This window comes from Schistocerca piceifrons, chromosome 4, assembly GCF_021461385.2.
Source record: "Schistocerca piceifrons isolate TAMUIC-IGC-003096 chromosome 4, iqSchPice1.1, whole genome shotgun sequence".
NCBI classification, from domain to species: Eukaryota; Metazoa; Arthropoda; class Insecta; order Orthoptera; family Acrididae; genus Schistocerca; species Schistocerca piceifrons.
In genome coordinates, this window is record NC_060141.1 from 246,480,664 (window position 1) to 246,495,112 (window position 14,449).

General features: G+C 41.4%; 1 protein-coding gene across 2 annotated transcripts in view; it reads left to right on the plus strand.

Annotated features, from left to right (window-relative positions):
• Positions 1-287: 287 nt before the first annotated feature.
• Positions 288-14,449, plus strand: part of LOC124795720 — a 39,199-nt gene continuing 25,037 nt past the window's right edge. For both annotated transcript variants that reach the window (XM_047259802.1, XM_047259803.1), the window contains exon 1: positions 288-426. In XM_047259802.1, the coding sequence (XP_047115758.1) occupies positions 381-426 (46 nt within the window). In that variant the 5' untranslated portion in view covers positions 288-380. The remainder of the gene's footprint in view (positions 427-14,449) is intronic.

Below are 14,449 nucleotides of genomic sequence, written 5' to 3' on the forward strand. Positions count from 1 at the left end.
TTTCCTGCTGACACAAAATGGTATTATTTTGGTTGTTGCAGTGTTAGGTGCGCGACGGGACGTCCACCTGTGCTGCAACAGTATTTGCACAGTAAGGTGAGAGATGGCACGTGGATTCGAGCGGAGAGCCGGCAGCGCGGTGCCAGCGGTCGGTGACGCGGAACAGAGGTCACGTTGCCAGCGGAGGCCACGGGCAGTCCCTCTCAGGCAGGCTGTGGCCGTACTGGACGCTGGCCGGCAGTTAGCGGCGCGACCGTAGGGCGTCCATCACAGCGAGGGGTCGCGGGGTCACGCCCGGTGCTGGCCGTGGTGCGGTCTGGGGCGGTATAAAGCGGCGGTCGCGGGCCAGCTGTTGGCAACACATCTCGGCACACCACACCATGGCGTCTGCGGCCGTCACCTGCTTGAGCCTCGCCGTGCTACTCGGTGAGTACGGGGGTGCACCGCCACTTCTCCGAGCACTGTCTCTCTACCTACATCTGCAGACTACTGGCTCCCGACTTTCCGCGTTAAAACAGACCCGAGACTGCGACTGCATGGATAATCGGAAAACACAGATAATAAGAAACACATTTCTTTACTGGAAACTGCTACTTACACTTTATGTCTAAATAACAAGTACACTGCTTTTGTTCTGCTGAGGTTTGTTTATTTCAAACTAGTTTTCAGCTTATTGCGCCATCTTCAGCAAACAACTGACTAGCGTGTGGAAGATACACTAGTCGGTAGATAACCAAATATTGTAGGCAAAGGTACAATCCACTTTCGTAGACTGTTGTGCATCAAACTTGTTTCTTAACACTGAAATTACTCTTTACCCAAAGAACAACAACAAACAAAATAAATAATGAAATTTCACAATATTACAGGTTAAGTGGTTACAAAGCTAAATTCTGTGAGGTCTTGACATAACTAATGAAAGTTCACAATATTACAAGTTAAGTGGTTATAAAGCTAAAGTCTGTGAGGTTTTGACATTTCCTGAGAAACTGTTAAACTGAGCATTCCTCATGTATGTTGTGCAACAATATGTTTTTCAGTATTGTAAATTAAACTTTAGGCAACAGGCAATATTACAAACAATAATTAAAATACACAGTCTTATATTATTACATGTTATTTGCCTGTAATTCAGGAAGATTGTGTATTTTAATTATTGTGTATAATATTGTCCGTTGTCTAAAGTTTAGCGTACATTGTTAAAAAAGATGTTGCAAAACGGAAGTGACGAGTGCTCTGTTTATCAGTTTCTCAGTCAGTGTCAGGACCTCACAAACTTTAGCGTTATAACCACATAACTTGTCATACTGTGTAGTTTAAGTATTTATCGTGTTTAATATTGCCTATTGGGTAAAGAGTAATTGGAAAGTTAATAAACAGGTTTGATGCACAACACTCCATGCAATTGGATGCATCTTTGCTTATAATGTTTGTTTACCTAAAAACTAATGTCCCTTCCAGAGGTTGGTCAGTTGTTTCCTGAAGATGGCCCAAAAAGCCGAAAACTAGTTTGAAATTAAAAAAAATCGGTGGAGTAAAAAAACAATGTACTTGTTATTCAACTGTAAATATGGAATTGTTTTACCAAGAAGTAACGGAACAATCTATAAATAACAATGCTATTTACTGTATTTTCAAAACATACCACATGTCACTACTGAAAGCCCATTGAATTACTTGTGAGTTACTTATCGGACACTGACAAATTATATGAAAAAGCCCACCTTAGACACACTGCTTCCAGACACTTGCTTTCAGTTCATTTTCGGGGAAATAATCTCCCATTTTCCTTCTGTTTGTCATTCACGTTCCTCCTGACGATGGTTCTCATTTTCAGAAGACTCAGATAATCGGTGTATTTATTTATTTACGTCATTTTCTGCTTCTGCTGACTAGCTTTTCCCCTGTTTGTTGGCCTCATTCCATGTATGTTCTGGACCAGCTGTTGTCTCATCTTCTGGGTAGTCGTCCAGGCAGTCATTCCTCTTGCTGTCTCCCAAGCTTACAAATTTTAGCTAGTCTTGTGGTGTCCAAACATTCCTCATAATCCTTTCAATTTCTTTTTCTAGCCTTCATCCATTTATTTATATCTTGTATTTCACACTGGTCTCTTATCTATAAAATTGTTCTGTTGTCACACATAGTTAGTCCTTGGTCTGTCTTTGTACCCTCATTGCCACTGCCGTTAACTTTTGTTTTATTTTTTTCGTTTCTGTTTCTAGATGCTGATGCATATGTCACAACAGGATGCACCATTACTTTACATATTTTTATTTTCTCCTCAGTTCTCATAAATTTGTTTCTGCATACAGTATTTTGCAAACAACCAGCTACCCTTACTGCCTTTGTCACTTGGTTCTTCACTTCCAAGGTTAAGACTTTATAACTGATGCTTAACAGAACCTAGATAATCAAAGCAAATCACTTGTTCAATTGACAGACCATCTACTTCTAATTAACAAATAGGAGGTGTTTTTGATGCTCTAAACTTCCTATGAAATATTTTCTGTATGTGAGAGAAATATGATTATAAATATTGATTTCAAAAACTTTCTTGTTTTCTATCGTATTCAATTGCTGAGCAAAACTGACTTTTGGTAGGTCGTGTGTTGCGCATGCGAACAGTGTCGTGAAATAAAAATGTAAAGTTCATGAAATGCAAAATTTTAAATAAAGAAAATGAATCTAATTAGATGCCAAAAGAAACTAATTGTGTGCTCAATGAAAACTATGTAACTAAAACTCATTGCCGAAGTACATTATGAATGTTGCGGGTAATGAACTGCAAAGTTTGACTTGGAATATCCACAAAAATAAATTACTACTCTACTCGGAAGAAAATAATTGTTTGCAATCACCAACACTGTGCACTGAAAATTAATATGCTTGCTAGTACGACACCTTACAATCTCGACTACACATTGTTTGCTCAAGAATACAAGGTGAGATCTGCCTTGAAATAAACGTGACTTACATCTTGCTCAGCATGCTGTTTTTGTCTCTGGAGTACTGACGTTCTCAAAAGCAAATACGTATCAGCAGATGCAACAGCTAAAGTAAAATAAACTTCTCACTGCTAATTTCTTTCTTTTTACTTGTCAGAAACAATCTGTTGGGCCGTTTGGCGTAAGCTGCAATGGAAACACGATAGAATATTTAAAATTTTGGTATGAATAATGGAGAAGGCTTGTTCACTGAAGAAAATCGTTCTCAAGAAATCAAACTCTGATTATTGACAAAGAGACCGCACAACATTAGAAGACTCTAACGATTACAAAATTCTCTCATTACCTTTAAAATTTCTCTAAAATATTCTCCATCAATATAAAGAACAACAAAATATTATAAATGAGTTTTCAACTCCATATTGAAGTATTCCAGATAGTTTCTTTCATATTTACAAATAAGAGATTTCATTCACTGAAAAACTCAACTGTTCGCTACCATGTCTCAAATAAGAATGCCTCAGTGCTGTACAACTGACTGACTAGCAAGTCAACCGTAGATAAAACTGAACACAGAGTCAAGGATCTTATTCACTACCCATGCAGTGCACTCATTCATCTTTGTCCCAGTACATTAAAGGTGAATTATTTACAATAACAGAAAACATATCTAAAACTTACCATATTACCATACACTTTGAATTTTTAGATGAATTTTCCAAGTTATTGAACTTGCGAAGTAAACTTTGCAAATTATCCTCAGTATCTGCTACCAGTACAGCAGCATTAGCACAACTTACAACATTTAAGACTTTATTTCAGATTTTATATGCTGGTTCGTCTCTTACAACATCAGTTATTTTGTCCCTATCAACTTGAATAGGGGTAGGCTTAATCATTCTCCTTGGCTAATTCCTTTATGTATCATAATTTTATCTTTCAATCGTTCGTGTGTTTTAATTATAGCTTTATTACCTATATATACAGTGTGTCCCAGGGTGCTGGTCAATATTCAGGGATACGACAGGAACGACCATTCGTAGCAAAAAGGTCCAGTAAACATGGGCTCTAGGATGCATACCTTAAGAGCTTCTTCATCATCGACACTGTGAAACAAATATCTTCTACTGCAAACTCTTTGCTTTCCATATTTTGGCTGGTGGTAGTAAAGACTGAAACAAGAAAAAGAGGTCCGAAGAGATGTGTTTCACATTAGCGAAGAACGAGTACTCATGGCTCTAAGGGTATGCATGTCAGCACCATGTTTACTTGACAAATTTTTCTTGTTTTGTTCCATACTGACTCCTCTTAAAATACGGAAAGAAAATAGTTTGCAGTAGAAGAGATGTGTTGCACACTTTCGAAGCTGAAGAAATGCTCGTAGCTTTTAAGGATGCATTTTAAAGACCATGATTACTAGGCTTTTTGTTACGAATGATCGTTCCTCTCATATTGCTGAATACTGACCATTCTTCCTGGGACACTCTGTATATCTTTGATTTTTACGATACCCATTGACACTCTCTAGTCGGTTGAGTTTTGGAACATCTCCTTTTTTCTAACACTATCGAAGGCTTTCGACAAGTCAATAAAACACAGGCAGGCTGGTTTATTAAACTTAATGGATTTCTCCACAATCTTACAGAGAAAATTTATTTGTTTATTCTTCACAATTACAGCCTATTGTCTAGGAAGATAACGTAGGCCGTACAGTCACATTTTTATCGACAGCACTAAATGTAAGTATTAATTATTTATTCCTGGGTTATGAATATTTCGAAAGAATCAAGACGTTTGTATCTTTTGTACCTGCCTCCTTTATATGCTGTCCCAAGCTACGACATTCGTCAAGGAATAACCATAGAGTTGACGAAGGCCAATGACCGAAAGCTTTAATTGTGAGAGTCTTTTTGTTGTGCCTATCTGCGACTCAGCATCTTCGCTATATGGTGAGTAGCAACTTTCTTTTCATAATATCGTTACATTCCATTCTGGATTTTCCATTGTTTGATTTAATAATCATCGATGCCTCGTTACAACGTAACCCGCCAGGGTAGACGAGAGCACTAACGCGCTGCTTTCTAGACTCGGATAGGCGCGCCTGCCCCGGATCGAATCCGCCCAGACGTTAACGACGAGGGCCGATGTGCCGGCCAGCCTCGATGTAGTTTTTAGGCGGTCTTCCACTTCCCGCTAGGTGAATACCGGGCTGGTCCCCATGTTCCGCCTCAGTCACACGGCTCGCAGACATCTGAACACATTCGCACTTTCCCATGGATTACACTCGACGCAGACAGTTGGGGTACACTAATTCCGTCCTGGGGCGTACGAGGTGGCGGCAGGAAGAACATACGGCCATCCCTTAAACATTAACATGCCAAATCCGATTAACGATGGCTGACCCTGCGTAACTGCAGGACAAGGCTCAAGCGATAGATATGGCTCTGAGCACTATGGGACTTAACATCTGAGGTCATCAGTCCCCTAGACTTAGAACTACTTAAACCTAACTAACCTAAGGACATCACACACATCCATGCAGGCAGGATTCGAACCTGCAACCGTAGTGGTCGCGCGGGTCCAGACTGAAGCGCCAAGAACCGCTCGGCCACACTGGCCAGCAAGCGATAGATAGATGCCTCGTTACAATGTATCATGAAATCCTTACATCGTTTAATTTTATTTTAGTATTTCTTGCTAGGGTCCCTTTCAGTAGGAGGTACATAGTTTTTTTGAGGTGCTAGTCATAATTTGACACTTCGGCACCATCTTTCAAGTTTATGGGGTGCTGTGTTACATTTGTCGTCTGTGATTTTTCCCGAATCACCGCTTAAAACGAACAACACGTCATCTGCAAAAGGAATTAGGCCGATTAAGTTACTGCTGTCTATACACTATGTGATGAAAAGTATCCGGACACCTGCCTGAAAATGATTTACAAGTTCGTGGCGCCCTCCATTGGTAATGCTGGAATTCAGTATGGTGTTGGCCCACCCTTAGCCTTGATGACAGCTTCCATTCTCGCAAGAATACGTTCAATCAGGTGCTGGAAGGTTTCTTGGGGAATGACAGCCCATTCTTCACGGAGTGCTGCACTGAGGAGAGGTATCGATGACGGTCGGTGAGACCTGTCATGAGGTCGGCGTTCTAAACCATCCCAAAGGTGTTCTGCACAGATCAGGACTCTGTGCAGGCCAGCCTATTCCAGGGATGTTATTCTCGTGTAACCACTCCGCCATAGGCCGTGCATTATGAACAGGTGCTCGATTGTGTTGAAAGATGCTATCACCAACCCCGAATTGCTCTTCAACAATGGGAAGCAAGAAGGTGCTTAAAACATAATGTAGGTCTGTGCTGTGATAGTATCACGCAAAACAACAAGTGGTACAAGCCCTCTCCATGAAAAACACGACCACACCATAACAGCGCCGCCTCCGAATTTTACTGTTGGCCCTACACACGCTGGCAGATGACTTCCACCGGGCATTCGCCATACCCACACCCTGCCATCGAATCACCACACTGTGTACCGTGATTCGTCACTCCACCCACTGTTCAATCGTCCATTGTTTACGCTCCTTACACCAAACGAGGCGTCGTTTGGCATTTACCGGCTTGATGTGTAGCTTATGAGCAACCGCTCGACCATGAAATCCAAGTTTTCTCACCTCCCGCCTAACTGTCATGGTACTTGCAGTGGATCCTGGTGCAGTTTGGAATTCCTGTGTGATGTTCTGGATAGATGGGGGCCTATTACACATTAAGACCCTCTTCGTCTGTGGGCCGTCTCTGTCAGTCAACAGACGTGGTCGGCCTGTACGCTTTTGTGCTGTACGTGTCCTTTCACGTTTTCACTTCACTATCACATCGGCAACAGTGGACCTAGGGATGTTTAGCAGTGTGGAAATCTCGCGTACAGACGTATGACACAAGTGACACCCAACCACCGGACCACATTCGAAGTCCGTGAGTTCCGCGGAGCGCCCGATTCAACTCTCTCACGATGTCTAATGACTACTGAGGTCTCTGATATGGAGTACCTGGCAGTAGGAGGCAACACAAAGCACCTAATATGAAAAACGTGTGTAGTATGGTCTCCAGCGCTACGTCCAAAAACTGTGGACCACATACTGGTTCCTGCAAATAGCCTTTAGTTATGGTCTTTGTTACTTCCTTTGCTGCGCATGTTAAAGACGAATGTTTCCCGTGGCAGTAGTCTCTCAGGCTGCTGTACAGCGACTATGGACACTCCGACTCCTTAAGGCGGCCAGAGGAAGACGGCCACCATATGTAATAAATGAATTTTACCTTGCATACTCTAGTAACAGATAAATGCATTTCAATGCCTCCGTATGCGTGATAATGGATTTCTCGATCGCCTCATCTTCGTTGTCTCCCTCTACAGGATACCCTTTGCTCACTACATCCGTGTTACATAGCCGCTCAAATCCCGGTTCAGAGACATCACTAATTAACCAACCGCGGATGCTTTCGTCATCTACGTCTTCGCAACTAAAAATTTGTATTCCCTTCGAAAATGTTGATTACAACTGCACAATAATACTTGAGGCTGCATCCTTTATTTTTCAAAAATCCCCGAAAGGTAGCTGGATAATGCGCAAGCTGTGTAATCCATATCCAGATAAACGGAAGCTTGTTGTATATACTCCGTAAGACGCTCTTTAATGTACGGCGGAGAGTAGTCTGTACTACTGTTAGACATTCCCTTTCCTCTTCCTGTCGCTAATACAGCGAGGCAAAAAATAGGATTACCTGCGTACATTTCTACGGACCCTAATCTGTTTTCTTTCGTCCCTTTTATCATCATGCGTGGTGAACGTTGGAGCGGTAGAATCGTCTTATACCATGTCGCAAATCCTGGTTTTCTGAACTTCCCTCATGGAGCATTTCCATAACACTGTCGCACTGATCGAACCGATCGGTAACAAATCTGGCAGCACGTATCTGACTTGTTTCAATGTATTCCCGTAAACCGACCTGGTGTGGATACCAAACTTTCTAGGAGTACTCAAGAATCGTTCTGTGCGATGTCTCTTTTACAGGTTCACTACACTTCCTTGCAAATCTCGTTCATTCGGCATCATCGCAACTGATCTCACGTGCTCGTTGCATTTAATGTCGTTTCGCCCTGATATTTAATCTGCGTCAATGATTGAAGCTGGATACCAGTAATCCTGAATTCAAAAAACACTAAAGGGATGTTTCTCTTAGCCACAATTATTCACAATTGAGGCAAGCTGTCAGTCATGAGAATTATTGAAATATTGGTACACAATTTGAGGCGTATTTTTACCCTTCATACATACGGAAGTGGCTCCGCTTTTTTCGAGACGGTTAGGGTAGTTCGCTGCATGATATATTCATAATAAAGCTGACAAAGTGGCACAGTCTCTTGACAATCGAACGAAACGGTAGTAGAGGGTAACATCGACCGACATACAAAGTATTCGAAACGGAGTAACAGTGTTCTGTGAACTCTCCATGCAGCACGGTAGAATAATATTAGGTTAGTAGTAAGCCTACATCTGATGATTAACACAGATTAGTGTAAGTCGCTACAGATCACGTGATAGCTGTCAACAGATCATAACAAGATATCATCGTGAAGGGAAGCTGGTATTATTCTTTTCGATTGTTGAGGGAAAAAGCATAAAGAACAATACAAATACGCTAATTTGTTGTGGGGTGATGCTGCGACTTTAACTTCAGTTTTGCAGTGCTTTCCAAACGCTAAACTTAAGCAGTACGTAGATATGGCACAACTGCGTGACACGGTCCTTGTTATGGTACAGATGTTCCCCGTTGTAGCAGACTCTGAATCGTATGTGCGGGTTAGAAGCTCTTAAAATGTATGAAATTATTTTGTAAGCTGTCGCATTTTCTGAGACGAAGATAAAGGTGATATTGGTGGGAAATTAATTTTACAATTTCCTTGGTCTCTTGCTCGAAGAATATCTGATTTAAATGACGTTGTTATGTTACGTTGCACAAACAATTTAGAGAGTCAGTGACACCTGTTCTGTGGAGATGACTGGCACGGTGTCATGTTGGAAGCATATCCTTATTTTGATTGGAAGGCATCGTCTGCCGCATGCCCAGTAGGTAAATCGCGATCTTCTGGAGAGTGCATGTTGCAGATCACAGTAGTGGAGAATTCGAAAAAGGCTGAATCGCCGCGAAAACTGCCACAGGTTCAGCACCTCATCCTCAACTGAACACGACAAAGAGTCACGCTATGGATAGTTGCCGCGCTCCCTATCTCCCCCTCCCCCATTCTCCTCTTACATGTCTTAGTTCCCAACGATCAAAGTTCTTTATTATAGTTTAGGTAACGCTATCATTAACCAGAAAGTTGATTTGAAGGGCGCAGTGCTTAATTAGCCATGATATTACTACTGGAAGTGGTACGCCGTTGCCTTCCTGCGGCCTCTGAACTGACATTCTCGGACTGCTATAGGAGGACCTACAGTTTAACGTGGACTTCAAACCACGGTTTAACTCGGCATTTTTCACATACACAAATTATTACAATTTACAACTGGGTTTTCTTTTTGTTGTTTGGTGAAGGACTCGGTTTGAATACTGTGTATAGCTACATGCGCTTTCCGATGCTGATCAGTATCATATTAAACGACATAAGAATAGTGTAATATTTTATATCACACTGATTTATTGTAGAAGTGTCTCACGACATAAGTGAATGAAGAAACAAGGAGACACATAAATCTTACAATTAATGTAAGAATTATTTATGAATATAAACTTCAGCGGCGTTGAAATTTATCTACGATCTACAGTTTAACTACAAAATGATAGTTAACATGATTTTGAAATAAAATTGTGCTGGCATCTAATAATCCTGCAATAACGAAATCCCCTCTGGTAGTAACTGCTGATGTGAAAAATGCGGAGATGCAACGTGTTTCAGTGTCCACGTTAAACTGTAGGTCCCCTCTATAACTAGCTGGGGTAAGTCAGTTCAGAGGTCGGAAGAAGGCAACAGCTAATCAACTCTAATAGCACTGTGCATAGCAAAACATTTTGGTGTTGGGGCCAAACTTCGGGTTAGTTTATTTATCATAAGATAATTCGCTACAGCAGCACACACAATTTGAAACTTTAGAAATACAAAATTGTAAAAATAAAACGTTATGTTATTGGAAGTTATGCAATTTTACATTATATTTGAAAGTCTAATGCTATCAAACAGTGTCAGTTTCGGTTGCCTCGATTAGTTCTTTCTTTGATCTTTGGTAATTCCTTGCTGGCCACTCTTGCAGTACGTGCTACGCATTTTGCTCACATTTCTTCCAGTCATATGTCACAGAAATTGATATACTGGGTGATCAAAAAGTCAGTATAAATTTGAAAACTTAATAAACCACGGAATAATGTAGATAGAGAGGTAAAAATTGACATACATGCTTGGAATGACATGGGGTTTTATTAGAACAAAAAAGAAAAACAAAGTTCACAAAACGTCCGACAGATGGCGCGTGTTTCTGGTTTTGTAACTGCTACCGTGACGGGTGAGAAGTACGCCGATATGTTACAGAAGTGCATCATCCCCAGCCTGGATGATAAACAACTGCTGGAACGTACGATGTTTATGCAGGATGGCGCTCCACCCCATGTTACTAGACGCGTGAAAGATCTCTTGCGCGCGTCGTTTGGTGATGATCGTGTGCTCAGCCGCCACTTTCGTCATGCTTGGCCTCCCAGGCCCCCAGACCTCAGTCCGCGCGATTATTGGCTTTGGGGTTACCCGAAGTCCCAAGTGTATCGTGATCGACCGACATCTCTAGGGATGCTGAAACACAGTATCCGACGCCAATGCCTCACCATAACTCCGGACATGCTTTACAGTGCTGTTCACAACATTATTTCTCGACTACAGCTATTGTTGAGGACTGATGGTGGACATATTGAGCATTTCCTGTAAAGAACATTGTCCTTGCTTTGTCTTACTTTGTTACGCTAATTATTGCTATTCTGATCAGATGAAGCGCCATCTGTCGGACATTTTTAGAACTTTTGTATTTTTTTTTGGCTCTAATAAAACCCCATGTCATTCCAAGCATATGTGTCAATTTGTACCTTTCTATCTACATTATTCCGTGATTTATTAAGTTTTCAAATTTATACTGACTTTTTGGTCACCCGGTACTTAATGGATGGAGACGGCCCTAGCCTGTCCATAGTTTAGAGCGAGCAATGCATTGGCACCTGCCGCTCCCCTTCCATCCCTCACAATTAATGTTGAAGTTAGGTTGTGTAGTAAGTCCAGCTGTAGTATTCAAAAATTTTTTGGGACATTAATTTAGTTTCAGATTTTAACAAAAACACATTTTATAGAATCGCCATTTATTATCTCACATACTACACAAAAAACTATAGTTAGTCATTCAATTTTAAAAATAACAGAAGTTTTGAGAGAAAACCTATTTCCTGCACTTTAGTATTCGAAAAATCCTTGACAATATTGCCACGTAGACGAAGGTGTAATTGGATGAATGACGAACACTAACTTCACTTAACGAAGGTTTATTCAGTACTTGGACATACACACATAGTCTACCTCTGACCAGAACACATACGGTATAATACAGTTACAGAACATTCCAGTACAATGATTCTTGACATTTGTGGATACTTCTAGACAATACTCGAACCGAATATAGAAATTAAAATTTTACAGTTGAGGGGAATTTTGAACTCACGACCCTCCATGCAACAGTCTACTATCATCCGCACTTTTTTTTCGTTGTTGATCGTTGTATTTGGTCGTTGTGGACGTCACATGACGTCCGTTAATGTTCGTTTGTTGATCCTTCCACTCAGTTTTTTATTACAGAGGCCAACCAGCATTCTGACCGAACACGCTGAGCTACCGTACCGGTGCTCATACAAAAATGATCTGTTTCCCATGTTTACATGTCAATTCAGTTCAGTAATGTAGTGGTTTTGAGTATATATTAATAATGAGCTTAGTGATAGATTTTGGGCTCAGCGTTGGCACTGGATAAGTGCACCCCATGCGGTATTGGACGGGGCCGCCGCTCTTCATGGAATTTCATCTTACGTGGTCTGTCCTTGTTGTCTGTAGTCCAGTCCATATGTTCCTCGGACGATTCGATACCGTATTTAGCTAACTCTCAAACGTTTTATTAATGTTATCGAATTTTAATGAAACATTTTGGTGCTTACAGCTATTTATCTTATTTTCAACAATATGACCTCATTTCTGAGATGTCTAAAGTAGTTTGCTTGTCTCGTTGTTATGTGACGTACATAAGTTTTGTGTAGTCGCAAAACTTTGTCGAGTAGTTTTGACGTTCAGTCGTTGACTTACCCAATACATAGTCGCTCAGGTGCATGCTTGACCCGGCTAAAGTGACCAAAGCTAGCTCTGGCCTGGAAAGCTGGTCTGTTCTACGTAACACCATTGCCTCCCGAGGCCCTCGAGAAAGACGCCGTGGCGCGTACGTCATAGCACGTGACACTGCGCGCCTTACGAGTGCCAGCAGCCGTCTCCGGCGGGGAATGAGTAAATATTTCAGACTAGTTTAATAATTCTTGTCTGCATGTTTAGATGCATGCAAGCTCTCGATAGCACACAAAGTCAATGCCTTTAGAGGGTACCTTTTCAATTACACAATGATTTCCCGTGGGGCCTGCATGGAGCCGAGCGTACGCAAAGTGTGGCGGACAAGCCAGCTAGAGTGACGTCACAAGTTCGTTGCACTGCACGTGTTTCTTGTGGGCCCTGATTGACTCCGGCCTCACCAGCCGCTGCACGCGCAGGAGTGAAACATCTGTATTATATTTCAATCACTGACCCGACCCGACGTGGGTCCCACATCTGAACAACGTCGCACAATCGAGGATAGCTATAACAAGTGTTGTGCCTGCGATCTCTAAAGTAGTTGTCAAACCACCTTTTTCTTGTTCGGCAAAACATGCACACAATACGAGTTGTAAGTAGGCTGTTTAGGTTTTTTTATTGGTAACGCCACCTCTGTATGAAAATCACTGGCTGTGCTGGGTGCAGTCTGTGGCTGCTTTGCATTGTTGTAATACTCGCCATTGTAGTGTTAGGCAGCTGGCTGTGAACAGCGCGTAGCGTTGCGCAGTTGGAGGTTAGCCGCCAGCAGTGGTGGATGTGGGGAGAGAGATGGCGGAGTTTTGAAATTTTTCATGAACTGCTATATTTATATATGATGATATCAAGGTAAATACATTGTTTGTTCTCTATTAATTTCATTTGCTAACTATCCCTATCAGTAGTTAGTGCCTTCAGTAGTTTGATATATATGAAACGTCCCCTTTGAACAATAATACACGACTGTCCTTTACCTGACACACAATATTTTTTTTAGCGCAACGCAATCTGACTTTCAAAAAAATCCCTACGAAAGAATGGCCCTGACTAACATTAACCTATACGTTTCACAAATCACTTACCTCACAAAAATCTTCGCTGCTCAAGCTACTGCAATACAGCGAGCGCCACTACTGCCAGCTAAATAAAAGATTCAAACTACTGAAGGCACTAACTACTGATAGGGATAGTTAGCAAATGAAATTAATAGAGAACAAACAATGTATTTACCTTGATATCATCATATATAAATATAGCAGTTCATGACAAATTTCAAAACTCCGCCATCTCTCTCCCCACATCCACCACTGCTGGCGGTTCACCTCCAACTGCGCAACGCTACGCGCTGTTCACAGCCAGCTGCCTAACACTACAATGGCGAGTATTACAACAATGCAAAGCAGCCACAGACTGCACCCAGCACAGCCAGTGATTTTCATACAGAGGTGGTGTTACCAATAAAAAAACCTAAACAGCCTACTTACAGAGTCAACAAACAGAGTGTAAGGGTGCCCATGCGCAACTAGTACCGAGCGAGCGTTTTCGAATATGGCAATCGGAAAAATATCGAAATATCAATATTATTTCCAAAATGTATCTATATATATCAGCGAGACTTTTTCCCCGATACAACGACATATTGATGTCAAAAAGGCTATACCGAATGCCTATATTTTTATTTTACATTATATTTTTTCACAATTTTCGTTAAATATTTGAAGTTGTTCTTTTGAAACTGTAGTAGAACATGATTTTACTTTCACTGTGGGAAGGAGCCTTACTACTTTTTGCGGTTTCATCACGTCTAATATTTTCTTTGACTGTGTGAAACAACTCTATGTCGTATAAAAGAAGAAGTCCGACTACACCGGTGAGGGGGTCAGTGTGAATAGAACAACAAGAGTTTCGATGTGGAGAAATAGCAAGCCAGTTGCGTTAAAAAACAATTTTTAGTGTGCTGTTTCTTCGCATTGGCATTGTTCATAAACAACTGCTGAAAATTATGAACAAAAATCTAAATGGAAATCTTAGTCTTTGGGGTGGGTGGAGACGTCTGAGGAGAAATGACGACGTAATCGGCACTTGGCGCTACCAACACAAA